Genomic DNA, 26,174 nt, shown 5'->3' on the forward strand with positions numbered 1-26,174 from the left:
GATCAGGCTGGCCTCAAACTCAAAGATCTGTTTGCCTCTGCCTCCCAGGTGCTGGGATTACAGGCAGGTGCAGCCACCACCACCCTGCTCATACATATGTTATTACCTGGGTGACTTCTGGTTCTCAGATTCACTGTGGTCCTGGAATCCATTCTTTAACATGTCTGGTCAGGCTACAATAACATACATTCCCCCACACACTCCATTCTTCCCTAACCCTTATAGCCAACCCCAGAGAATCACATTTATTGGAGTTCAGGTTGGGTGTGAGTGGGCTCACCTGAGCTATGTGTGGAAAAAATGACTAACCACCAAAAGCAAGTAGCCGTTCCAGCTAGACCACAAAGACTCAGTTCCGTCAGCTCTACCCTATCCCAAAGAAATGCAGCAGCAGGGGCTGCACTTAAGTAAGTTTCCTTATAAGCTCAGAAGAGACTGTACAGTGGTGGCAGTCTCCAGGTCCCCAGACCTGTCCCCATGCAGCCCTTAGTGCCTTGGTTTGTTCTAGGAGGCAACAGGAAGAGCAGCTTTCCTTGGAGGGGTGAAGGACCCACAGGGATGGATGGGAAGAGCTGGTCTCCCCAGAACAGAGAAGGTAGAAGTTGGGCATTATAGCCAGAGAACAGGAAGGTAGCATTTTATTTTTCCCTGGGACACTGGCGGCTCCGGGGCCGACGCATCCCTGCAGCTTTCTTATGCTTCTGGTCCAGCACCTGGGCCATGTAGCTCTCCTGCTCCTTCTGGATCCGGAAGTCAGACATGTGATTCCTGCAATGGAGCCGTCTGGTCGTAGGCTGCACAGCCCTGGGCAGGGGCCAGAAGTCAGGCTCCCCACTTCCATCAACAACCCCCAAGCCTGGCCCAGCCCCTCACCTGAAAATCTGTTTCTGCTGGCTGATAACTTGCTGCAACTCTTTAATCTCATTCTCTTTGCCATTAAGTATATCTTCTTGCTTTATAATGTGAGACTCAATTTCTGTGGGGGAGAGAGGCAGGGAGGAGTGGTGGTTCCTATCTCTCAGGGCCCGCTGAGCTGAGGTCTTCCCTTGTGGGGCTTTTCACAACTTTGCTGCTCATGTGTTAATCCTTGAAGAGTTGCCAGTAACTCAGCATGCATGAGTTTGATTATCTGTACTAGAGACAGGTAAGTGCTCTACCGCCGAGCTATAGCCCCAATTTTATTTTATTTATTTATTTTTTGAGACAGAGTCTTTATACATAGCCCCATCTGTTCTAGAACCCCCTCTGTAGAGCAGGCTGGCCTCAGACTCAGAGAGCTGCCTGCCTCTGCCCCCTGAGAGGGGATTGAAGTTGTGCTAACCCTTTTTCTATCATTTTTTTTTTTTTTTTGAGACAGGGTCTCTCCATTATGTAGGTCTGGCTGTTCTGGAACTTGCCATGTAGATCAGGCTGGCCTCAAATGCAGGAGACCCACCTGCTTCAGCCTTCCAAGTGCTAGCTAGCATGCACCACCACGCTCATCTACTTTTTACTTGGTTTTGAAGCAGAGTCTCATTAAGTTGGCCAGGGCAGCCTTAAACTCACTCTATGACCCTGGTAGGCCTTGAGCTTTTGGTCTTTACTCAGTCTCCTGATTATCTGGGATTAGTGTTCACCCCAAGGCCCTTTGTCTAGAAATTGCAGCCTCTCCTCCTCCTGTTCCCCTTTCCAGCTCCTTTTCTCCTTGTGCCCATGTCTAACATATCTAATAAACCACTCATTTGTCTTTCTACAACTAGGACATAAGGTCCACAAGGACAGGGACTATTGTATTCTTCACTGTTACTCCTAAGACCTAAAACAGTGCTTGGTTCACAGATCTGTGTACTGTGGAACAGACGAACAAGAAGTCCTCTAAGGACTTTGGGACTGGAAGCATCAAGTTTGGCTACCTTAATTTACTGGACCTATTATGGGCAGAAAGGATGCTCAGCTCTATGCTATACAGAGCCTCTGGTGGGAGATGAGGTCCTTGATCCCATCAGACATGTGCTTAACTTCCCCAAAAGAAGAGTTAGGACTCAGGAACTTGAGGCTGGACAGATGGCTCCGAGGTAAAAAGCACTGACTGTTCTTCCAGAGGGCCCTGAGCTGGTTCCCAGCACCCATGTGGTTGTTCCTAAATATGTTGACTCTAGTTCCTGGGGATCTGGCACTCTCTTCTCACCTCCACAGGCACTAAGCACACACATGGTACACATACTATATGCAGATAAAGACATTCACACATATAAAATAAACCTAAAAAAACCCCAGAAACTACACTGAGGGTATTGGCACATGCCAGTGATCCCAGCACTTGGGAGGCAGAAGGAAGAGTATTAGGAGTCTAAGGTCTTCTACCAAGTATGAGACCATCCTGGGCTACCTATCTCAACAGAAAAAAAAATACATAAAAATAGACTCAGGAGCTGAAGGCTGGTGGTGTGGCTCATTATTAGAACGCTTGTTTACCATGTATGAGGCTCCCGCACCAAAGAGAGGAGAGACAGAGACCAAGAAGAGGGAGAGACACACAGAGGCAGGGAGAGAAGAGAGAGAGAGAGAGACAAGACAGAAACAGAGGAAAATAAAAGCAAATGACTGCCAGAGGACCGGATGAAGCCACACACTTCAGTGTGATGACGCTGGGTTAGCTGCTTTTTAGGGCCTGTTCCCTCATATGTAAATATCCCTCTTCCAAGGCAGCATGGAGGACAATGATGGAAAAGCTCTTTCCTAATTAAGCATGCATTCAATACAAATTTCTGTGTCTTGGGTCAGAAATCCAAGGTGGCTAATAGGGCCTGAGAGAATGTATATAACTGTCCTTCGTGGAGCCTGGGAACATTTTGATCACTTGGGAGGAGGGGCATTCCACTGACTAAAGGACTGCACAGGACTGGGAACACAGTTCACTAGTAGAATGCAAGCTTATGCTTAGCATGCAAAGCCCTGGCTTCAATACCCTGAACCATGAAAGACAGAAAAGGAAAGGAAGAGAAATGCTAGGTGTGGTGATACAAGATGGCAATCCAGCACTCGGGAGGATGAGTTCAAAGTCATTCCGTAGCAAGTTTGAGGCCAGCCTGGGGTGCATGAGAACCCTTCTCAAAAAAGGGGGTGAGAGGCTGGAGAGTGGAGTTGCTGGTTTATTCCTAGAGCCCATCAGAGTTAACAATCTTCTGTAACTCTAGTCCCAGGGCATCTGGTTCCCTCTTCTGGCCTCTGAGGGTACCAGGCACACACACAGTGCACATACAGAAAAAGCACCCATACATATAATAAGATGAATAAACCTTAAAAAACAAAACCAGTCATTAAAGTTAGAAAAATATATTTAAAAAAGTGGTGGGTGAGAACTGGGGAAGGGTGTGGTCTTTAAAACACTTGCTTTGCAAGCATGAGAATCTGAGTAAGGGCTCCAAAACCACGTGAAAATGCTGGCTGTGGGGGCATTTTCTCACAGCCCTTGTGCTGGGGAAGCAGAGGCAGGAGCATCCCTGGCCTCTTGGCCAGCCAGTATTGCCAAATTGGTGAGCCTTTACTGTGGAATAATCCTTCTGTACACTGTGAAAATAATGCTGTGATTGGTTTAATAAAGAAGCTGACTGGCCAATAGCTGGACAGGATAAGGTTAGGTGGGAAAATCAGACTAAGGACCCTGGGAAGAAGGGTGGAGTCAGGGAAGTCACCAGTGAGACAGAGAGGAAACAGGAGGTGCAAGATCAAAGAGAGGTTAACACCACGTGGCAGAATGTAGATTAATAGAAATGGACTAATTTAAGTTGTGCCAGTTAGTAATAAGCCTGAGCTATCAGCCAAGCACTTATAATTAATATTGAGTCCCCATGTCAGTTATTTGGGAACTGGTGGGTAGAAAAGATATGTCTGTCTACAAGCTTCCAGCCAGTGAGAAGCTTGAGACTTCTTGAAGGAAGTCGGTCCATTCCTCAGGATGATTTTGAAGGTTGTCCTCCAGCTTCCATATGTATGTGCACAAATGCACATACACCCACACATATGAATACATACAGTTTAAGTGGAATGGGGCTGAGGAGGTGGCTCACTTGGTGAAGTGCTTGCTGCACAAGGAATATGAGGACCACAATCTGGATACCCAGCACCCATGCAGGAAGCCAGGTGCACTTGTGTGTCCCTGTAATTCCAGTGCTGAGCAAGTCAAGACCATGGGTCCCTGGGGCTTTCTGGGTCTAGTTGTCAGGTTTCAGATTCAGTGTGAGACCTCATCACAAGCAATAGGGCACTGGGTCAGTGAGATGGCTCAGCAGGATGAAGTTCTTGCTGCCACCCGGAGAACCTGTGTTCAATCTCCAGGACCCACATAGTAGCTGGAGAATGTGAAGGTCAAAATTTCCCTCACTTCCACACATTTACTGTGGGATGCACATGCACAAACACACACACACACACAGTTATAAAAACCAATGCTTAAAAAAAAAAAAAAAGAGTTGGGTGCTGGTGGTGCATGCCCTTCAGTCCCAGCACTCGGGAGGCAGAGGCAGGTGGATCTCTCTGTGAGTTCCAGGCCAGCCTGGTCTATAGAGCAAGTTCCAGGTCAGGCTCCAAAGCAATACAGAGAAACCCTGTCTTGAAAAATCAACAAATGTCAGGGGGTAGAGGAATTAGCTCAGTGGTTGGGAGCACTGTTTGCTCTTGCAGAGGACCCTGCTTCAAGCCCCATCACCCATATGGCAGCTCATACTGTGATTCCAGTCCCAGGGAATTGGATGCCTTCTTCTGGTATCTGTGGGTACCAGTCATGAATACAATGCAGATATATACATACATGAAGGCAAAACACTCATACACATAAAATTAAAAGATAATGGTGTGGAGAGTGATGGAGGGAGCTGCCTGCCTTTGACCTCTGGACCTTGCATGCACACACAAACAGATATGTACACATACAAGGAAGGAGAAAAAGAGGAAACTGCAACACAAGCTCCAGCCGTGCAGAAATGTTGGTACATCTAGCAGTTCAGATGAAATTTGTGGTAGATGCACAATGTAGAAAAGAGGAAACAGACATAGGTAAAGGTGAGAGTCTTAGGAAGGGACTCGATGCCTGACAGGAGGGGCCTCAGACCTGGTTCTCAAGCTCATCCAGATCATCTGGATTAGCTGCATCTCAAATCCTTTTGGGAAAGTACTAGAAATCTGTATGACTAGCTGGGCATGGTGGCACCTGTTAAAGCCAGTATTTAGAGGCAGAGGCAGGCGGATCTCTGAGTTCAAGGCCAGCCTGGTCTACAGAGTGAGTTCCAGGACAGACAGGGCTACACAGAGGGAACCAGTCTCAAAGAAGGAAAGGGAAAGAAAGAGAGAGAAGGAGAGGGAGGGAGAGAGGGAGGGGACGGAAAGAAAAGAGCTACGTAAATATAAAAACAAAACTGAAATAAATCACAAAGGACCAGGCAGGAGAATTAAGTGAGGTTCACAGCGCCGGTTCACAGCGCCATGCTGGCTAGGTGAGGGCTTGTAGCCCATTGGAGAGGCGCAGGACATTTGGTGAGAGGCAACCGGAGCATGGCCCCACGGCATAGGGAGAGCCCTAGGGCCTGGGCTGATTTTGGTAGAAGGAGATGCCATAAGGAAAGCTGTCTCTGTCTATACCAGGAATAACCCCGGTTCTCTGGGTAGGAGAGATATTAAGGGCGGTGGAAAGCACCCAGGGGTGGAGGGACACAGGTATGAGACAGTGACTATCTGTTAGACTAAGGAGGCCTTGCTCAACACCCATGATGCCTGTCAGCCTGCTTGCCCTGATAAAGAGAGCAGCCTGTTGGCATTTCTTTGAGAGTGCACACCAGGAGTGACAGAAGTCTGTGAGTGCCTGAGGGCCACCCACAGCCCCATGGGTTCGGTCTGGTTTCCGGCCTATTCAAGAGCTACTACAAAGAATGAACAGATTTTGTGCATGGAATTCATAGCTACTTCTTAGGCTAAGTAACAAGAGTTTAACAGTCTCTGATAATGGAAGGTGTTCCTGAAGGCTGGGATAGCTGTGCCTAGCTCAGAGCTCTCCACATAACTAGCAAGTGGCCAAAACCATGTACACGGCAGCTGATACCCGGTGGCCCAGGTAGTTTACTGGGTGAACAAAATACTTTCAAATTGCCTCAATTAGTTGCCTACACTAATAATTCAGGAGTTCCCATTAAAGTTGGCTTCGAAATTCTTTTTTGTTTTTGAGATAAGGTCTTACATAGCCCATGATGGCCTCAGACTCCCAATCTTTCTGCCTCCACCTCCTGAATGCTGGGATTAGAAGTATGTGTCACAACACCTGCCATCTAGATTCTTTTTTTAAAGATCTGGTGATCCTAGGCTCTGTCTAATGGGAGGGGCATGGCGTTCATGAGTTCCCACTCCTACTGAGTCCCTTGATCCTGAGTCTGCAACCAGCTCGAAGTAGGACAGGGCTTGTTCTATGGCTCCTCCGGAAGCAAAGTTATCAATAGGGCACAGTGTTTCTAAGACTTATCAAAAAATGGGAAAAAACCAAAAGGTGGACTAAGAAGGTTGTATGTTTCAAGAAAAATGGGAGCAAGCCCGTTCCTTTATGGCTGTGAAGAATACTGCACACCGATTCCATCCATCATTTTCGTGGCCTGCCTGGTCCCTGAAGGCATTTTCGAAGATGTGACCCGCCTGGACTTGCCTGTATCCTCAGTCGGGGGCAGAAGTTGGGGTAGAACCCTGTTTTTGGCATAGGCACTGGGCTGTTGGGAAAGAGCCCGTGTATGTTAACTTGGGGGGCAGCACGGGCCTCCCGCCTACCATTACACTTGGTGATGAGCTGGTCCTTCTTGCTAGACTCCTGCAGGACTTTGTTCTTAACACTGGAGAGCCTGTGCAGGGAAGTTAAAATGAGAGTATGAGCAGGCAGGAAGCAGATGAGCCCCAAGCCCCACGCCATCCCCGTGGCCCACTCACGCTTTTTCAAAGGCCAGCTTCTCTTTCTCCAGCTGCTTGGACAATACCTCCACCTCTCCAAGGGCAAACTGCAATTTCTCCTCTTCCTTGGCTAGGAGGGCCTTGGTTTTGGCATGAGCAGCTTTCTCATCCTGCAGGGGAGGTGGGTAGTTCTTTATCCCAAGCTGTCTTGGATCTCTTAGGATCCCTTCACTAATTCCCTTTCTCAGAGGTGCATTTTGAAGCCAGGGTACAGAAAGACTCTGCCTCACTGCAAGGGCTAGAGGTTCTGAAAATCCCATGCTCGAGGACTTGGCCCCACACAGGGAGCTTGGGAAATGGGAGAAAACTAGGAGTCTGCAGGGATCATTACTTACCACCAGTTTCTTCTCTATCTCCTGGAACTCTTCTTTACTGACAAAATTTTCATCCTGGAGAACCATCTGCAACAGAACCCGGCTCAGGAAGGGACTGGGACTAGGGTGGGGGGGTGCCCTCTAAGGACCAGGACAAATGATGTCCAGGACTTGAGGCCTTAGGACAGAAGAATGTAGCCCCCAGATTGCTGCAGCCCAGCTCTAAGTGCTGCCTGCAAGGAGTGATCAGCCTCATGGAGATGGTTCAAAGCCAGTGTTTAACACTATGCCCAAGGGACTGTGGTACATAGAGGAACCCCTGGACCCAACTTTAGTAAGGATCAGTATTGCTCTCAGAGAAAGTGACATTAATCCTGAGACCTGACTGCTAAATATGATGAGTAGAGAAAAAAATGTTCCAGATGGTAAGAACACACATGCCCAAGTGAGCTACCAAGACTATCGGGGAACTGAAGGTAATTCAGTGCCCATAGCATACATTCGTTGAAAGAGGCAGGGTATGTCTCTCATAATCTTCCTCGAATCTAACTGCTCAGAAGGGAAGTCACTGTCTAATAATCTTTAGATGGAAAGTAGATGTGAAGCCAGTTTTATTTTTTGAGCTAGAGAAATATCTCAACATTGTTACCAAAATAGAAAAAACAAAAACTATGTGCTCCTGCTGGCCAGCAGCGAGGCAACCTGTGATGTCAATGCTTGGCACCTATTAGCTGAGGCTAGAAACAAATGGACACCGAAAAGTTTTAGAGACCCCGAAACCAGCACAGTTAAAGGCCAACTGTGTAATAGCACTGCATTTGACACCGGGGAGTGTGGCTTAAGGAATGATCTGGTTTCTGTGCTCAGTAGTCCTTGGAGAGTCAGTGAGGTCATCTCCACTAAAAGTGCAGACACTGGGGTTGAACGAGCATCTACCAGTCCCTTCAGCAACCAGGCAGAGTGGAGACCATAGCCTGGTTTGGGTTAAGTTCAGGAAGGCACTCCGTTCTTGGTTCTGCTCCTAGCAGTCAGTCAGTCGAGTCCCGCCTCCGGGATGACGCCCTCCGCAATGTATTCTAGCCACGCCCCCTAACCCGAGGGCTTGGCCCCGCCCCCGCCGGTGAGGCATCCAATGCGGCCTTTCCCCGAGCTCTGGCTGCATACCACATTCCTCAGCTGGTGGATCAGTTCCTCTTGAGATTCAATCACGTCCCGCAGTTGATCGAAGGCGAGACACACAGATCCGGAGCCCCCCTGCGACCACCCAAGGGGTGTCGCCATCTTTCGCCCCCGCCAGCTCGTTGGAAATGGCCTCCGGCTGCGTGCCTTACCCGTCGCCAGCCAATGAGAATGCGACGCCACAGAGCGCCCTAGCAACCGGGGGCGGGGACTCCCTCTGTTAGCAAGGCGGAGGACCGGCTTTAAGAAAGCTTTCAGGCCAGTGCTTGTGGTCCACTGGGTAGAGGGCTTGCCCGGGAAAAGCTAGGCTGGATTTCATTCCCAACAAAGCAGCAACAAACCCTGGGCATAATAGTTTAAATTGGAAACCTCGGCTTTCAGGAGGCTGGAAGATTGTGAGTACAAGACCAGCCTGACCTACATAGAAAAGCCCTGCCTCAAAACATCAAAACCATAAAAATACAGAAGTTCAACTGAAAGAGTGCCTGCTTTTTTTTTTTTTCCCCCTCCAGAGATAGGGTTTCTCCGTGGCTTTGGAGGCCATCCTGGATAGCTCTTGTATACCAGGCTGATCTCGGGTGTTGGTGGCGCATGCTTTTAATTCCAGCACTCGTGAGGCAGAGGCAGGCAGATGAGGATCTCTGTGAATTCGAGGCCAGCCTGGGCTACAGAGGTAGTTCCAGGACAGGTTCCAAAACAATACAGAGAAAACAAACAAATAGAAAGAAAGAATGGAAAGAAAAAGCCTGTAATCCCAGAACTTCGGAGATAAAGGCAGGAGAATAAGAAATTCAGAGTTATTTTTTCATACATAGCAAGTTCAAGGCTAGCTTGGACAAGGTTACCTTGTCTCCAAAACCAAACCAAACCAAAGAAGGAAAATCCTATTGAAAAAACAAAACAAAACAAAACTTATAAAACAAGCCGGACTTGGTGGCAGATGCCTTTATTCCCAGTCCTTTGTGAGTTCCAGAACAGCCTGAACTCCATAATGAGGCAAAAAACAAGGCAGAAAACAAGCCTGGTGGTGGCGGCACATGCCTTTAATTCCAGCAATTGGGAGGCAGAGGTGAGTGAGTCTCTGAGTTTAAGGACAGCCTGGTGTACAGAGCAAGTTCAACGATAGCCAGGGCTACAAAGAGAAACCCTATCTTGAAAATGCCCTCCCCCCAAAAAAAAAAAAAAACTGGAATTAGTAGTATGTACTACTAAACACAAACTATTACACAGTAACATCTTTAGTCCAAAGTGGCTCCAAGCATGAGGATTGTGAATAAAGGTCAAACAAAGAACAGCCATAAGCTTGCATTTTGTATATAAAATTGTTTAATGTTTACTTTGTTAAAATACACTCATTCTAAATGCAATGGATCAGGTAACCAGGTTTCTCAGCATTTTCACATGTGTTATCCTTGACTCTGGTCACAGAATGCTCCTACCTCCCAACACTGAGTGTGACGCGAATGTAGACTCAATGTACATCAGCTCTTGGTGACCACTGCATGAGGTATACATTAAGATGTATAGTAACAGGCCTTTTCCCGAAATAAATATATTAGGATACCAATCTAATACCTTAAATGAATACCAATTAAATGCCAGCTCTTGTGAAGAGCAGTGCATGCAGAGACCATGGGTTGCTTGTGTGGTCAGCTGCTGGGATCCCAAGGTGCCTCCTGGCAGCGGTAAGTGCTGAGAGAGTGAAGTTGAGAACTCAAACAGCACACAACTCAGCCAGCCTGCTGGATCCTGGTTCCAGCAGGTAGGTTTGGCATGTCTTGCAATTTCTAACAGTTCCCATAAGCATGCATAATACTATTTTCTTACCGGTCACTTCTCCCAAGCTGTGTGGCCTGGAGCTGGTCAGTGAGGCTTAGGCGTCCTGGCTTGAGCAGATAGATGAAGGAAGGATATGGGTGCCTTCAAGCTCTAGTGCTCCTTACAAGGAGGATTTTCCACCTCCCTCTCACTAAAGAGAGCACCTCAATGTCAGTTTCCGGTCCTGTGTGAGCCCTGTTTCTTAACCTCACTCCCATCACAGTCTCCATTCTGCAATCTCAAATTGTGAGCCACAGTGACAGCAAAAAAAGCCATATTGAAAGAGTTCACACTGCCAGGGAATCTCATAGAAGACATAGGCAAGAGTACAAAGCTTATTTTACCAACACGCAGACAACGTATCTAAATTATAAGCAAGGAATTAAGAGCGTAATGATTCTAGATAGTGCCAAGTAGATTAAACTATCCTTCAACCAAAGCAAATATGGTTCTCTTGAGGAAACAAGATATGAGTGCTGTAGTTATCGGTAATAAATAAAACAGGCTGTAAGAACCACAGGCTACAAGGACACTCGGTATGACATTTAATGGAGCAAAGTTAGATTGTCTCTGGTCTCTTCACCAGATATTTCATCACTGCCATGAAATCCAGACTATTCAAGGGCATCTAGGGGAGGGTTTTACCCAGTCACACCAATTTCATGATGGTCCACTTTCTGGCTGAGGCTGGGAGGGGAGAGCTTTGCATTTTTTCATGTGTAGACGCTTTCCATAAGCTTGTTTGGTTCATGGGTACATTTTACAACAGATGGGTTTTGCTGTTGTTTGTTTTGAGACAGGGTTTCACTATGAACTTGCTATGGAGAGCACATTGGCCTTGAACTCACAGAAATCCATCTGCCTCTGCTTCCCGAGTGCTGGGTTTAAAGGTATGTTTCACCATGCCTGGCACACTTTACTAAGTAAATTCCCTGCTGCTCATAGGTTACAGGGGTTCTCCAAAATTGGAAAGTCTGGGGATGTAGGCTAGCATGCACAAAGCCTTGGGCTCTTTCCCCAGCTCCAGAAAAGCCAGGAGCGACTCAAGCATTCAAGAAGTAAAGGCAGAAGGATGTTAGGCAGGCAGTGTTGATGCACACCTTGAATCCCAGCACTCCACATTCTGCAGGCAGAGGCAGGAGGATCTCTCAGTTCAGGGCCATCCTGGTCTACAGAGCGAGTTCCAGGGCAGCCAAGGCTACACAGAGAAACTCTGTCTTGAAACAAACAAATAATAATAAAAATAAAAAGGTCCCTGCACTTGGGAGGCAGATGCAGGTGGATGAGTTCAAGGCCAGTCTGGGATACATAAGACCCTATCCAAAAAGAAAAAAGACATGGAAAATAAACCAGTTATCTACTGATCCTTTCAAATTCAGGCTCATGATAATCTAGGTAGCTCAGGAACTCAGATCTGACATTGCCCTCCTCAGGAAGTCCCAACCTGAGCAGTCAATGACTTAGTTCTAGAAAGAACTGCCTTTTCTGCCTCTGAAGGATTTGTATCAAAAGGTCCATCATTAAGAAGTGTGTGTGGGTGTTCAGCCTGCATGTATGTCTGTGCACCAGGTATGCTCAGTGCCTGTGAGGACACAAGAGGGAGCTGGATCCTCTGGAACTGGAGTTACAGAATGTTGGGATCTGCCCTGTGAGTGTTGGGAATTGATCCAGAGTCCTTTGGAAAAGCAGCCAGTGATCTTAATCACTGAGCCATCTCCAGCCCTGGTCCTGCTTCTAAAAGACAAGCAGGGAAGCAGTCCTGAAGGGATACAGGACTGCCACAGAAAGGATGCAAGTTGTAGGTGGAGGTGTCCTGGAGAACAGAGGCATCCGAGGGAAAAATCTCTGCTTTCCCAACCTGGCTAGAATCACCTGAGAAATAGGATGACCTCTCACATTTTGTACTTCCTCAACTAGTCATATGACCCAGGCCAACCATGTATCTTGTTGTGGTTCATAAAAGAGGTAATACACCAGCTTCACAAATTGTGAAGAGGCATAAGTTAAAAAGAAAATGTGAAAGCCATTGCTTTATAGTAGGCACTCCATAAATATCAAATGAATGATAGATCATCTTGTATTAAAATTAGAAGGACACCGAGTCAAACAAAATGACTAAGAACATCAGCCCTCCATGCTCTCTAATTCCGGAATGGACCTGGGCGTCTACACTGGTATTTGACCTTCCTTAGCCCCGCCTCCTATTGCTCCTGCTGCTCAACTATCCATGGAACCGTTTCACAGCTCAACAGGGTTTTTGCTTATTTTCAGTTTTTTTTTTTTTTTTTAAGACAAGATTTGATTATGTAACTTTGGCTGGTATCGAACTTGCTATGTGGCCCAGGCTGGCCTAGAACTCATAAAGACTAGCCTGCCTAGCCGGGCATTGATGGTGCACACCTTTAGTCTCAGCACTCGGGAGCCAGAGGCAGGCGGATCTCTATGAGTCTGAGTCCAGCCTGGTCTACAAAGTGAGTTCCAGGACATCCTCCAAAGCAACACAGAGAAACCCTGTGTCAAAAAAAAAAAAAAATTAGCCTGTCAGTGCTAGGATTAAAGGTGTGTACCATCACATGCAGCCTGCTCAACAGGTTTTACTTTCTAGACCCTGTGAGATGACTAAGGAACCTCACTGGGAATGGTAGCTTATACCTGTAATCCCAACACTTTAGAGGAGGGTCATGGCAAATTCAAGGCCAGCTTGGACTATATAGAGTGAGTTCCAGCCTAGACTGGGCTACAGAATGAGCTCTTTTTTCAAAAAAAGAAAGAAAAACCACAAATCAGGCAGTTGGCTAATGTTCCTGCCTCAACAGAGACTGGAATAACACCAAACTATTGGCTAACCAGTTCAATTTCTCTAGTCTCTCCTTAGGGGACTATCATGGAGAGGTATAATTCTCAGCAGACACCATCCATGCTCTGACGTGCACTGGCTGAAACTGGAAAGGCTGCAGGCAGGATGAAAGAGGAGATGTGGGTCTTCTCTGGGATGCCATCGTCTACATTCACAGAGGAGCTGAGTCCATGGAACTTAGAGGAACTGTCCCTGCCCTGGGAGCCTGAATGGAAGAACAGGGTGGTGACAAAGTGTGGCTCCCTGTCCTGCAGTTCTACCCAACAAAGTTAGCAGATGGTAAGTTTTCATCACTTCCTAACTTGTATTATAAAATGGAATTTGCCATGTAAATAGTAACAAGTAAGAACCCAATCCTGAGACAGGACACTGTCCTCTCAGCCGCCCCTCCGCAGGCCAATTAGCTTGGAAAGTTTGTCACAGTTTTCAAGTTTCAGTGACTCTGCTTTCTGCCGAAGTCGCTCATCTCTATACAACCCAGCCAGATTGGTCAGCTCTGACTCTGAAAGATACAAGTGGAGGTTCGTTAACGTTGAGTGCTTTTGTTTCAGTATTTCTAGATTCAAAAGGTCTTACTTACTTTCACGTTGCTCTGCTCCATCCGGGCAATGCTGCTCCTCTACCCTAGAGGAGTCTGTTGGCTGCAGCACCAGGTGCTGAGGGTGGATGCCGCCTGTGACCACCCCCACCTGTAACTTCCCCCCCCCCCCCCCCCCGCCTGTGACCCCCCACACCTGTGACCTCCCCCCCCCCCCAGTTCGTGCTATTACAAGAGCACTAGGCTTAGTTCTTATCAACAAAACATTTGGCTCCAGGCTTAGGAAGCTTGAACATGTGCAGAGAGGAGACGGCCATGGCGTTGCTACAGTGATGATCAGATGGCGCTGGGGGGAGGACTGGAGCCCCATTGCCTATTCCTGTCATCTGAACAAAGACAGCTGCTTCATTCTTCCTCACACATGGCATGGATCTGCTCTGGTGTGAGCATCTACAGAGAGTCAGGCTGGCAGGCTTTCTTCATCCCCTCACCACACATAGGACCCCCAACTCCTATGGCTCTTTCAAAAGTGAAATCATCTCAGCCTAGTGACCCCTGTGTCCTTGACTAAATAAATCTTATTTTCTCCTCATGACAGAGTACGCCAATCTATTTTTAACTGGAATATAATCTCTGCTGTGTTTCCCAACTCCACAGTGGTTGGTCTAAGTTTTTATTCTCTTGCAAGTTCCTCCTCCTAAGGGGGAACTCCTGAAATGCACCTTTGGAGACATGTACTATGTGCCACATATTAACATGGTAGCATGCTTGGATGGGCTTTGTGGCTTCTGAGAGCTGCCAACAGCAGGCAGCTGTTAAAGGACCATTGTTGTGAAAATGCTATTTTAATCATTTTGAAATATGCCTTCCATTCTTAATCACCTTGCTGACAGATTTTGTTTTCCTTGGTGGAACAAAATGCACCTGTCTGATTAATCAGCAAACTCTAGGACACAGGAATTAGCTTTGAGTCAGAGGAACAATGGGCATGAACCTCTGAATAAATGTCTATCATCACAAAACACTGCCTGGCATTTATGCTCACAATGATCCTATTTACACCAAGTAAGGACTTCAGGGCGAGAGGCGGATAAGCATGAAAACCCTCCCTGAATGATGGCATTGCAGGCCTGAACTCCAGCCAGCACTGGCTTGGCAGGCCATGGGTCTCCCAGGCTGCAGAACAATGTGCCCTCACCCTTGTCCTGGTGGGTGCCCACGGTGTCTGCATGCCAGGGCCTGCCTTGGCACAATCACCTGTGGGCGATGAGGCTCTGTGGAGGGCTGTGTGCTGGACATTGGGTGCTCAGCACTCCATCCCAGGGTTTCTTTAGGTAGGAAGTCTACACAGGAGTCTTGTTCCTTTTTCCTTCAGTCACAGATAGGATGTTGTGGCTCTGCCCTTCACGGAACAAGTTCCCTATGCTACTTTGTGTACTACCTTTTGCATGTCTCATTCTCTGAAGTCCTCATCCAGAGGCATTAGAGACTAATGACACCACTGTAACAAGCCATATGGATTGCTTTTACAAAGCTTACTAAAACCAAGTCAGACAATGCTGCTCGGGCAATGAAGAGCACAAACCAGAAACTACTCAAAAAAATGTAATACTTTTAACAATTCTGTTAATGCTCAATAACTTTAAAAAAGTATTTTAGGGAATGGAAAGATGGCTCAAGGTTAAGGCACTTGTTGCTCATAGCTAGTTCAGGGGACCCAATGCTCTCCTCTGCCCTCTGCAGGCACCAAACACCCATGTGATGCACGGATATACATGCAGACAAAAGATTCACACATAAAATAAAGTGAATGGTTTAAAAATTATTTTATGTGTATGTATGAGTGCCTCACATAGGACATATATGTACACCATGCAGGGCACACACGAATCTGTGAGGTCAGAAGAGGGTGCTGGGCCCTTTGGAACTGCAGTTACGGTTGTGAGTCACCTTATATGAGTTCTGGGAACAGAGCCCCTGAAGAGCAGTGAGTGCTCCTAAGCACTGCCATTCCTCCAGCCCACGACTCAGTAACATAAGTAAAATGAAAGAATGAAGTCTTTAGGAGGAGCAGGATCAAGAAAATACTTTTTCTCCTTAAAAGAGAAAACAAAACAGAGAAACAAACAAACAAATAAAAAAAAAAAGACAAAAAAAGGAGAAAAACCACACAACAACAAAATGTTCCCTTCAATTGTAACTACCCAGGACCCAGTCACATGGGACACTGCCCTGTAGTCTCTTGTATGAGGCTGTATAAGCCTGGATTTCACAGGAATAAGGTGTTCGCTGTGTTCCAGGCATTGTGCACTTGCGCGTGTACACACACACACACACACACACACACACACACACACACACACACCACCGCCTCTCAGTAGGAAATGAATTCTTTCCCCACTCAAAGCCTGGATTCTACCCACTGTCATCCGCACAAGGGTGTGGAAAGAAGTGCTCAGCCAAGGCCAAGACCCACTCAGCTCTGCTGGACCAGGCCAGGAGGCAGCTCTTGACCGTCATTTGTACCCTGCCCAGCAGTGGCACAGCCACTTTTCCTGGCGTATGTATAATATGCAGATATATCCATGAAAGAGTAAACGGGGCAATTATCATCCATAGTAAAGGATTACTCATAATAAGACCCATATTATGCATTCCAGGGGAAAGCAAATAAAAGGAATAATAAAGATTTTTCAAAGACAATGGCTACCGTTGATAAAATTTCCATTTGGTATTTTGCCAAGAGTGAACTTTGTTCTCAAGTGAGTTTATTTTTACAACCTCAAAGTGCTAAATTTAACTTCCTGGCTGCACTTGCTGCTGGATCCAGAGGGCAGATGCTGCCTGCTCTCAAATGGCACTGGGGTGGTATGCAGACCCCAACAGGACCATTGTGTTTAAATGCTAGCAATAAAGACTATACTTTCAGAGATTGTTTCTACAGTTCGTTAAATGCTACCAATAGGTTTTTTTTCAGGAGTATATGCTGACAACCTCCATCCAGAACAGATTTGCACGTATCAGGCTCATTGAATGGATTTATTTACGTGTGTGTGTGTGTGCCTGCACGTGTTTTAACTGAGGGTGGATCCTAGGACTTCATGTACACTGCTAGGCATAAGCTATACCACTGAGCCATACCCTCAGTTCTTTTAGAAACAAACATTTTGATATATGACTTATTAAGTTGCCCAGGCTAGTCTTGAGCTCATTCTGTAGCTGAGGCAGGTCCTAAATTCCTGATCCTCCTGCCTTAGTATCCCAAGAAATTATGGAGGGTCACAGATCTGAACAAGCCTCATGTGAATGGGAACAAAAGCTCAGACATCACTCTTAGGGAAATCCTTTATCTTTTTGCATGGTCAGCATCTTAATGACACAGAGTACAATATGATACACTTGCATGACTGAGCACACAAGTGCACATGTACACCTGTGCTTGTGTGTTTATATATGCAAGTGCATGTGTATCTGTGTATGTGATATGTGTATAAGTGTCCTTTTGTGTGTGAGGGTCTGGAGAATGCAAAATGCAGATTTTCATGTAGTTTTTGCAGAAAGCAAACATTCCTGTGCCAACACAAAGGGGACACTTAGGACACATTACTGTGGCTTTCCCCTGATTTAGATCCACACAGGTTGTTGCTCCTAAATTTTTTCCTGGGGCAGGCCTTGCTGGGGAACATCTTTAAGCCCAGCTTAATCACTGTGAGTTTGAGACCAACCTGGACTAGACACCAAATTCTTTCTCAATATCTTTCTTTCTTTCTTTTAAAAAATTCCCTTTATTGACTTTTGCGTGTGTACCTCATGTACCATAGCATGTATGTTGTTGCCAGAGAGCCACTTTTAGCTTTCAGGAGTCAGTTCTTTCTCTTTCTCTCTCTCTCTCTTTTTGTTTGTTTGTTTGGTTTTTTTTTTTTTTTTTTTTTTTTTTTTTTTTTTTTTTTTTCCGAGACAGGGTGTCTCTGTGGCTTTGGAGCCTGTCCTGGAACTACCTCTTGTAGACCAGGCTGGTCTCGAACTCATAGAGATCCGCCTGCCTCTGCCTCCCAAGTGCTGGGAGTAAAGGCATGCTCCACCAAGCCCAGCCAGTTCTCTCTTTCTACTGCTGGGTCCTGGACTGAACTCACTTCAGGCTTGGTGTCAATTGCCTTTACCTACTGACCCACCTCACCAGCCTCATTTTTTCCCGTAAGACAGAGTCTTACTATGTAGTGCAGTCTGACCTTAAACTCAAAATCTTCTCATCTCTATCTCCCAAGTGCTGGGATCACAGGCCTATGCTTCTCCACCCAGTTCTTGCCTGATTTTTAAAAGAGAAAATCTAATTTACCAGCCTGTCTGCATAGTGAGTTCCAGGACAGCCAGAGCTACACAGTGAACTGTCTCAAAAAAATTATATATACCCAAACAAACAAACAAAAACTAATTTGACAATGAGGTAGGTGAAAGCAACTTCCTTCTGTTTAACTGCCCCTTATCTGAGAGGGTAGCTAAGCTTTGCCCTGTAGAAATAGAGGGCAGAGGAAAAGCCCCTGAGGGAGAGGGATAAGACCCAGCACTGACCCGTTGCATTCCTCACCCTGCAGTTTTCCAGTATCATGTGTTGAGCACCTGTTCTGAAGCCAGGACTGTGCCACAGCCCAGGACACAGAATTAGTAAGAGGTCTGCTCCTTTGGGCCAGTAGTCCTGCAGACAGAGCCCGCATGCACCTATGGGCCACTATACTGTTGATCAGTACTGTGCTAACAGCAAGAGCAAAGGGCTTGAAGAACACACAGGGAGGGCAGGTTAACTCAGTGGGTAGGAGTATGTGGATGGGTCAGCAAAGGTTTAGAAACACTGTGACCAAACAACTAATTTTATCAGTGCACATTTAGAGACACTCAGTTATAAAGTTTAAAAGATGAGTTACAGTTCACTTTGAAAAAAATCATCCAAGCCCAGTTTGCAAAACCAAGAGGCAGTGAGTGTGTCTGTGTGTGTGTGTGTCTATGTCTGTGTTTCTGTGTGTGTGTTGTGTGTCTGTGTGTGTGTCTGTGTCTGTGTGTGTCTGTGTGCCTGTGTCTATATCCATGTGTGTGTGTATGTGTGTCTATATCCGTGTGTGTGTCTATATCCATGTCTGTGTGTGTGTGTTTGTCTTTGTGTGTGTGTCTGTCTATATCTGTGTGTGTGTGTGTCTGTCTCTGTGTGTGTATCTGTGTCTGTGTGTGTGTGTGTGTTTGTCTTTGTGTGTGTGTCTGTCTATATCCGTGTGTGTCTGTCTATATCTGTGTGTGTGTGTCTGTGTCTATATCCGTGTGTGTGTGTGTGTGTGTGTGTGTGTCTATATCTGTGTGTGTGTGTCTGTCTATATCTGTGTGTGTGTGTGTGTCTGTGTCTATATCCGTGTGTGTCTGTCTATATCTGTGTGTGTCTGTGTCTATATCCGTGTGTGTGTGTGTGTGTGTGTGTGTGTCTATATCTGTGTGTGTGTGTGTATCTGTGTCTGTGTCTGTGTGTGTGTTTGTCTTTGTGTGTGTGTCTGTCTATATCTGTGTGTGTGTGTGTGTCTGTGTCTATATCCGTGTGTGTCTGTCTATATCTGTGTGTGTGTGTGTCTGTGTCTATATCCGTGTGTGTGTCTATCTATATTCGTGTGCGCGCGCGTGCACGTGTTTGTCTGTTTAAACTGTGTGTGTGGGCAGTTCCATTGGGATTTAAAATGAAAGAACTGGCTGAGACAGGGCTACCGCTGCTGCCAGCACTCCCCAGTAACAACTGGAGCTGTAAGCTAAGTGGGAGACACTGTCTCCTCTGAGGGAAAGAGAAGAAAGATCTGTTCACATTCTTTCTACTGAAAAGCCAGACCCAGGAGGTCACTTTTCTATGTACCCACAGCAACAAGAAGTAATGGGACACTAGATTCCATGCTACCAACTTCTTCTTTTGTTTTGTTCTTTTGAGACAGCATTTCTCTGTGTAGCCTTGGCTGTCCTGGAACTCACTCTGTAGACAAGACTGGCCTCTATCTAACTCTCAGAGATCGCCTGCCTCTGCCTCCGGAGTGCTGGGATAAAAGGTGTACACCAACACTGCTTGCTTGGCTCATGCTAGCAACTTCAAAATTTCTGATCTGACTCAAAAAGGGGGTTGGCTCAATCAGATTTCTCTCTAGGAAATGTGGGATTTAGGGATTGTGAAGGAAACCAGACAGTACTGAGAAGTTCATGAAGAAGTTGAGAATCAGAATGGGGCCAGTGACTGGTGAGGCTAAGGACCTTAGGACATCAACAAGAAGAGCAACAATCAAAATGTACTAAGTCCCACAGGGGGTCCTGTAGTAAGACAGGAGAGCTAGTATGTACCTATAATCTAAGTTCTCAGGAGGATCAAAAATCTAGGGCTACCTAGCAGCAGCCTACAGACAGACAGGCAGATCTCTGGGAGACCAGGCTGACCTGACCTACATAGTGAGTAATAAGTCAGCTAGGGCTATGTAATAAGCCCACCCCTCTGTGGGGGGGCAAATGGCAGAGAGAAGAAAGTACAGTAGGAGAATACAAAGATGCCCAAGTTTCTAAGTTTTCCAATTCTGGCCACATGTCAATAAATGTTCCTTCTTTGCTGTAATATCTGAGTGGGTGTTTGTCTTCTGTCTCTATTCACCAGCAAAGGAGAAGGGTCAGGAGGCTTGGGAGACCTCATAACAGCCTGCTTAGCCTTACTTACTTTGCTGTTTCTCCTTCCAACAGCTTGTCTGTATGTAATCAATATAATCTTTCTCTATTGTTTTCTCCAGGTCACGAAGAGAAGCTCCTCTGTAGGCCTTGTCAAAGTTTTTATCCACGAAGTAAGGCACCTGCAGGTTCTGCGTTTCTCTAGAAATGGTATAGCCCAAGGTTCTGAAACAGAGAGTGGCTCACATCAGCTCGTACTACCTGGCAATCTTAGTCTTGGCTGGCCTCTAAATATGATTACCATCATCTCTCAACATTTGTCAGTCTGCTCATGAAGTAGAACACAGGCATCCCTACAGGCACCAAGCAAGCAATCTGACAATTACCAATGCAGCTTGCAGGATTCTTCCCAAAGACTCACCTTCCTTTATGATTTGTTTGATAAGGTGTATCTGAAGAGGGTACCTGATCCCATAGGACTCCAGTTACAGATGATTGTAAGATGCCATGTGGGTGCTGAGCATTCAATTCAGAACCTCTGGGAGAGCAGCCAGAGCTCTTACCTGGAGCATCTCCCCAGCCCAAGACTCACCTTTCTTCCACGGCTTTCTGTGTGAAAAGTAGAATGACTAATCCTTTAAGAATTTGTTTTGAGGGTTTCAGTTGGTGTAATGCTTGCCTAGCATACATGAATCCCTGAGATTTCCCTCAGTTCCTAATAAAACTAGGAGTAGTGGCACAAGCCTGTAATCCCTGCACTTGAGGGAAAGAAGCAGGAGGATCAGAAGTTTAAGGTCATCCTAAGCTATGTGGTGAGTTCAAGTCTAGTCTTGGTTGCATGATACCATGTCTCAAACAAAATAATTCAGGATGTGTGTGTGGCAGCAGGGAAATAGCTCAGCAGGCAAAAGTTATAACCATGTAAGCCTAAGGACCTCAGCTTGACAGCCAGAACCCATGTAAGAAGCCAGATAAAGTGCATGCACCTGTAACCTCAGCACTTCTCCAGCAAGGTGGGAAGTAGACAAGAGAGCCAGCTGGAAGCACGAAGCCCAGCTAACCTGGAATATGAAACACAGTGGCAGAAACAAGGGAGATCTGTCTTAGTAAGTAGAAAACACAAACTAGCTCCCAAAAGCTGTTCTCTGACCACACAGGCACTAGCATCCCCCCCCCCACACACATTTATCTTTGTTTTTTGAGACATGGGTCTCATTTTATATCCCTGGCTGAATCGTAACTTGCTATGCAGACCAGGCTGGCCTTGAACACATGGATATAGGACTACCTCTGCCTCCCAAGTGCCGGAATTAAAAGCATGTGCCACCACATCCAGCCTTACATGTTTTGTACATATGTGTGTGCAGAGCTCAGCACCCATGGAACTTAGAGGAGACCGAGAGAGACTCCATTCCCTGGGGATCAACCTCAGGTCCATCAGGCTTGGCAGCAGGTACTGCCACTCTGCTAGCCATCTTACTGGCCTCACAGTCACCTATGCATAAAATACAAACAAATACATAAGAGTTCCTGGATACTTAAAAAAAAGTAAAAGGACAGATCTAGTGATATACACACGTTGTCCTATCACTTAGATCTGGTGATCACATCTTGTAATCTTAGCACTTAGATCTGGTAGCCCACATCTTGTAGTCCTGGCTCTCAGAAGCTGGGAGCAAGAGAACCCAACAAATGAGACCAGCCTGAGCTATATAGCAAGACCTACTCCCAAAGAAACAAAGTAAACTAAAACTAAAGGAAAGAAACTAGAACCCGGCATGGTCACACAGTTTTAATCTCTGCTTTGGGAGGTTGAGGCAGAAAGATCTCTGTGAATCTGAGGTCAGCTAAACTATACAGTGGGAGGGTCTCAAAAAAAAAAAAAAAAAAAACTGAAGTTTATTTCTCTTTCTCTCTTCTTTCTTTTGGTCTTGGAACTCACTGTGTAGATCAGGCTGACTTGGAATTTATAGAGCTCGACCAGCTTCTGCCTCTGAGGTACAGTGATTAAAAGGGTGCACCACCATGTCCAGCTTGAGGTTTACTTTTCTAACAGGTCTAAAAGTGTTGCTAGCTGATGGTCTTGAGGCTTCACTTAAGGGACCAAACTTGGACCAAAGCAATTGAATGTACTAAGTGAAAAATTTAAAAAAGATTCCTACTCTGTATTTATATATAATCTACATGCCTCAACAAGCATCATAACAAATTTTGTTCTCAGTAAAAGAAACAAAATATCATGACTCAATGTCCTCATTAATAACAAATGTCCCCTCTTGTAATTTTTCTTTTCTTCAAGACAGTTTCTCTACCGAATAGCTCTGGCTGTCCTGAACTCAGAGATCCTCCTGCCTCTGAGTGCTGGGATTAAAGGCATGGGCCACCCCTCTTTGTAATTTTTATTAATCTTAATTTTATATGTATTCTGCCTGCTTGAATGTTTGTGAACTATCTGCATGTCTGGTGACTTCAGAGGCCAGAAGAGGGCATCAGACCCCTGAAACTGAAGTTGTGACCTACCGCGTGAGTGCTGAGAATTGAAGCTGTATCTTCAGCAAGAGCAGCTGGTGCTGCTTTGAACCATCTCTCCAGCCCTCCCTTTCAATTAAAAACATTGAAAACAAATCACTAGGTCCCAGTCACTATCACCTGATATGAGTCCCCACTCATCAAAACCTGCCCTCTCTCCCTTCCCTCCTCTTCTCTCTCCTCCCCAGCCCATCTCTCTTCTCTGACTCTTTCTCTGTAGCTTAGGCTGGCCTGGAATCATGGCAATCCTTTGTCCCTGCCTCTTCAATGCTGGATTGTAGGTATGAGCCACCATCTCTGCCTTCATTGGAGCTCTTCCTGCCTTCACCATTGTGAGAAAGATTTATTATGAATCTCAAATTATTCCTCTGGTCCTTCTACACCAATCACGACTGTTTTGCAGTTGACCAGAGGGTGTCACTATGCAACAAAACAATCCCTCTCCTAAGGTATAGGAAGCTGCTACTCACTGCTTACCTTATTCCTGCTTGGCTGTTCCTTTTGGTTTAGTTTAGTTGCTTTCAAGTACCTAAACTTAGTACCTCCACAGAAAACACTAGAGAAACTTTGCATGGCTGTTACTTGAAACATAAGGTCAGCATTTTCTACAGTGGAAGGTGAAATGAAATATCAGCATGAATCAGCAAAGCCCTAAGTCTTCCATCATCATCTTTTTTTAAACTTGTGTTTTTGGAGACAGGGTTTCTCTGTGTGTAGCTCTGGCTGTCCTGGAACTCACTCTGTAGGTCATGCTGTCTTGGAACTCACAGAGATCTGCCTGTTTCTGCCTCTGCCTCCTGAGAGCTGCGATTAAAGGCATGTGCCACTAGCACCCAGCCAAGCTTTTCATCCTTCAGACGGTTACAAAGGGGAAATTAGAAATATTCACTTACGATTTATAGAATAGACTATACGGAGGGTTAGCAGCCAGCAGCTGAGTAATAACAGAAATAATCACAATCACCAGGACCGGAAGCAGCTGAACAAATGCGGAATATGGAGTCTGTGAAAGAAAGCAACGAAGTGTCTGAGAGCAGACATCCCAAAGGAAACAAAGACTATTAACACACTGCACAGGAACGTCCACACGCTAAAAAGGCTGGGCCTCGGCTCAGAACCAAATAGCTCATATTCTCTCTGCTGAGAGGCTAAAGGGATGCCCCCCAACCTGGATGTCAGTAATCCCGCTGCTCCTTACATCTCTAGGTAATCCCACCAGACACAGATGGGGCTCCAGCAGTGGCTAGTGTTAAGCTACTGCTGTCCAAAACTGATGACATCCAACTGTGCCAGAGGTGACCACATCCTCCCTTGACAACATGGGGTCAGGTTCATCACGCTCCTTCCTAAGTACTGTCTGGAGAAAGAGCACACTCTCTCAGGGCTGTGAGCCAGCCAGAGGCATGGTATTTGTTTTCTGTTGTTTCTGAACATGCGCACCGGTGTGTAGCCACCACAGTAGCTCAGAAGTCAGGTACTACCAAGCTTGAAAACCAGAATCTGAGCCTAGCAGTGCTACTTCTTGAGCTTCCCATGAAACTCCTGATTTCTTACTTAACACCCCTATTAGTTCTGAATATTTAGAAAGGGTTTCCTACTTTGTCTTCCTCCCTCCCTTCCTCCCTTCCTTCCCTTCTTCCTTTTATTTTTTTCCCCCAAGACAAGGTTTCTCTGTGGCTTTGGAGCCTGTCCTGGAACTAGCTCTGTAGACCAGGCTGGCCTCGAACTCACAGAGATCTGCCTGCCTGTGCCTTCTGAGTGCTGGGATTAAAGGCGTGCACCACCACTGCACCGCCAGGATCCTTATTTTCTGTAGTAAAGAAAAGTTCAATTAAAACAGTCCCACAAACAGGACATGGTGGCACATGACTTCAGGAAGAGGCAGGTGAATCTCTGTAAGTTCCAGGACAGCCAGAGCTACATAGAGACAACCTGTCTAAAACAAAAAGAACCTTTAAAAGGCAGGCAGGCAGGCAGGAAGGGAAAAGAAAAAAAGAAAGAGAGGGAAAGACAGAGAGAGAGGAAGGAAGGAAGGAAGGAAGGGGGAAGGAAGGAGGGAAGAAAGAAAAAGACACTTTTTGCAGGGAAGTTGGGACCCTAGGAAAATACAAAAAAGGGATCAACATTCTGGCCCATTTGGGCCACTTATCCAGCTCTTTATCATTGTTTAAAGTATTTATCAACATAGCTCAATAGGACTGATGATATACCACAGGGGCAGGTTTGTTATGGCCACATATGAGCAGGCTCCCATCCCATTCCCCATCCCCCACTCCGGGGGGGGGGTGCTCAGTATGGCCATGTGTATGAGCAGGTCCCCCCACCCTCGCACACACATGCACACACAGGTACATACACGCGCACACACACGCACGCGCACACACGCACGCGCACACAGGAGCAGGCTCAGGATGGCCATGTGTATGAGCAGGTCCCCCCACCCTCGCACACACACACACACACACACACACACGCACGCACGCATGCACAGGAACAGGCTCAGGATGGCTATGTGTATGGTCTTGGCTGCACACTCACCTGCGGTTTGTCTTCTTCCTCTCTCTTGTGTGTCTGTGTCCTGTCATGGCGGTGCCGCCTTCGATAATACTGACTGTCATCTGTCACATTTGAGAACATGTGAATATTTCCTGGAAAACAGACATTAGAAAGAAGGAAGGAGGAAGGGAGAAAGGGAGAGAGAGAATGTTTATGAGATGGCAATTCCTTTTTGGTCCTTTTCAAAGTCTTGTTCCCCAGGAGGCTAAAGACATGGCATCAGCCTATCTGAGGCAGCAGAAAAAGAAAACAGCTGGGCCAGCTGGGCATGCCAGCCATGTTTGTAAGAGAAAACTCCAAAAGGCCAGAAGACAGCATATTGGTTATGAATCCTATCTGACATACTCATGTCAATATTAGTCACTAGCATCTTTTCTGTTTACTTTTATATGCAGTGGTTTTTTTTTTTTTTTTGCCTGCATGTATGTCTGTATGAAGGGGTCAGATCTTGGAATTACAGACAGGTCTGAGCTGCCATGTGGGTGCTGAGAATTGAACCCAGGTCCTCTGAAAGTGTAATCAGTGCTTTTAACAGCTGAATCATCTCTCCAGCCCAGTCACTTATAAAACTCAGTTTATATCGAGGCAGTACTGCTACACACCTGAAATCCCAGCACTCAGGAGGCAGAGGCAGGCAGATCTCTGTGAGTTTAAGGCCAGCCTGGTCTACAGACTGAGTTTCAGGACAGCTGGGGCTGCTGTTACATAGAGAAAGCCTGTCTTGAAAAAAATTCAATTTATAGCTGGGGTGTAGCTT

General features: G+C 46.2%; 3 protein-coding genes across 4 annotated transcripts in view; all 3 read right to left on the reverse strand.

The window, feature by feature from the left end:
• Nucleotides 1-417: 417 nt before the first annotated feature.
• Spata24 (spermatogenesis associated 24) lies at nucleotides 418-8,633 on the reverse strand. The gene is made up of 6 exons (XM_051202402.1): nucleotides 8,439-8,633; nucleotides 7,296-7,361; nucleotides 6,940-7,070; nucleotides 6,784-6,854; nucleotides 874-976; nucleotides 418-768 (listed from the first exon to the last, which is right to left on the reverse strand). Exons 1-6 carry the CDS (start codon nucleotides 8,553-8,555, stop codon nucleotides 639-641), a joined length of 618 nt encoding a protein of 205 aa, XP_051058359.1. The 5' UTR covers nucleotides 8,556-8,633; the 3' UTR covers nucleotides 418-638.
• Pfdn1 (prefoldin subunit 1) overlaps nucleotides 7,957-26,174 on the reverse strand; it is a 757,967-nt gene continuing 739,749 nt past the window's right edge. Inside the window, exon 5 of the mRNA XM_051202405.1 lies at nucleotides 7,957-7,969. The gene's annotated coding sequence lies outside the window, so the exon portion shown is untranslated. The remainder of the gene's footprint in view (nucleotides 7,970-26,174) is intronic.
• Nucleotides 13,409-26,174, reverse strand: part of Dnajc18 (DnaJ heat shock protein family (Hsp40) member C18) — a 38,749-nt gene continuing 25,983 nt past the window's right edge. For both annotated transcript variants that reach the window (XM_051202394.1, XM_051202393.1), the window contains exons 6-9: nucleotides 25,400-25,509; nucleotides 23,755-23,864; nucleotides 20,385-20,557; nucleotides 13,409-13,630 (exon numbers count right to left, since the gene is read on the reverse strand). In XM_051202394.1, the coding sequence (XP_051058351.1) occupies nucleotides 13,506-13,630; nucleotides 20,385-20,557; nucleotides 23,755-23,864; nucleotides 25,400-25,509 (518 nt within the window). In that variant the 3' untranslated portion in view covers nucleotides 13,409-13,505. The remainder of the gene's footprint in view (nucleotides 13,631-20,384; nucleotides 20,558-23,754; nucleotides 23,865-25,399; nucleotides 25,510-26,174) is intronic.

This window comes from Phodopus roborovskii, unplaced genomic scaffold (assembly GCF_943737965.1).
Source record: "Phodopus roborovskii unplaced genomic scaffold, PHOROB, whole genome shotgun sequence".
In the NCBI taxonomy this organism is placed as follows: Eukaryota; Metazoa; Chordata; class Mammalia; order Rodentia; family Cricetidae; genus Phodopus; species Phodopus roborovskii.

What these genes read in the sequence shown, in the direction of transcription:
- Spata24 (XM_051202402.1), bottom strand. Translation starts at nt 8,555, where the DNA reads ATGGCGACACCCCTTGGGTGGTCGCAGGGGGGCTCCGGATCTGTGTGT. An exon ending in AGATAGAGAAGAAACTGGTG is followed by an intron (nt 7,071 to 7,295) that starts GTAAGTAATGAT and finishes CCTCCCCTGCAG; the next exon opens with GATGAGAAAGCTGCTCATGC. An exon ending in CAGCAGAAACAGATTTTCAG is followed by an intron (nt 769 to 873) that starts GTGAGGGGCTGG and finishes GCTCCATTGCAG; the next exon opens with GAATCACATGTCTGACTTCC.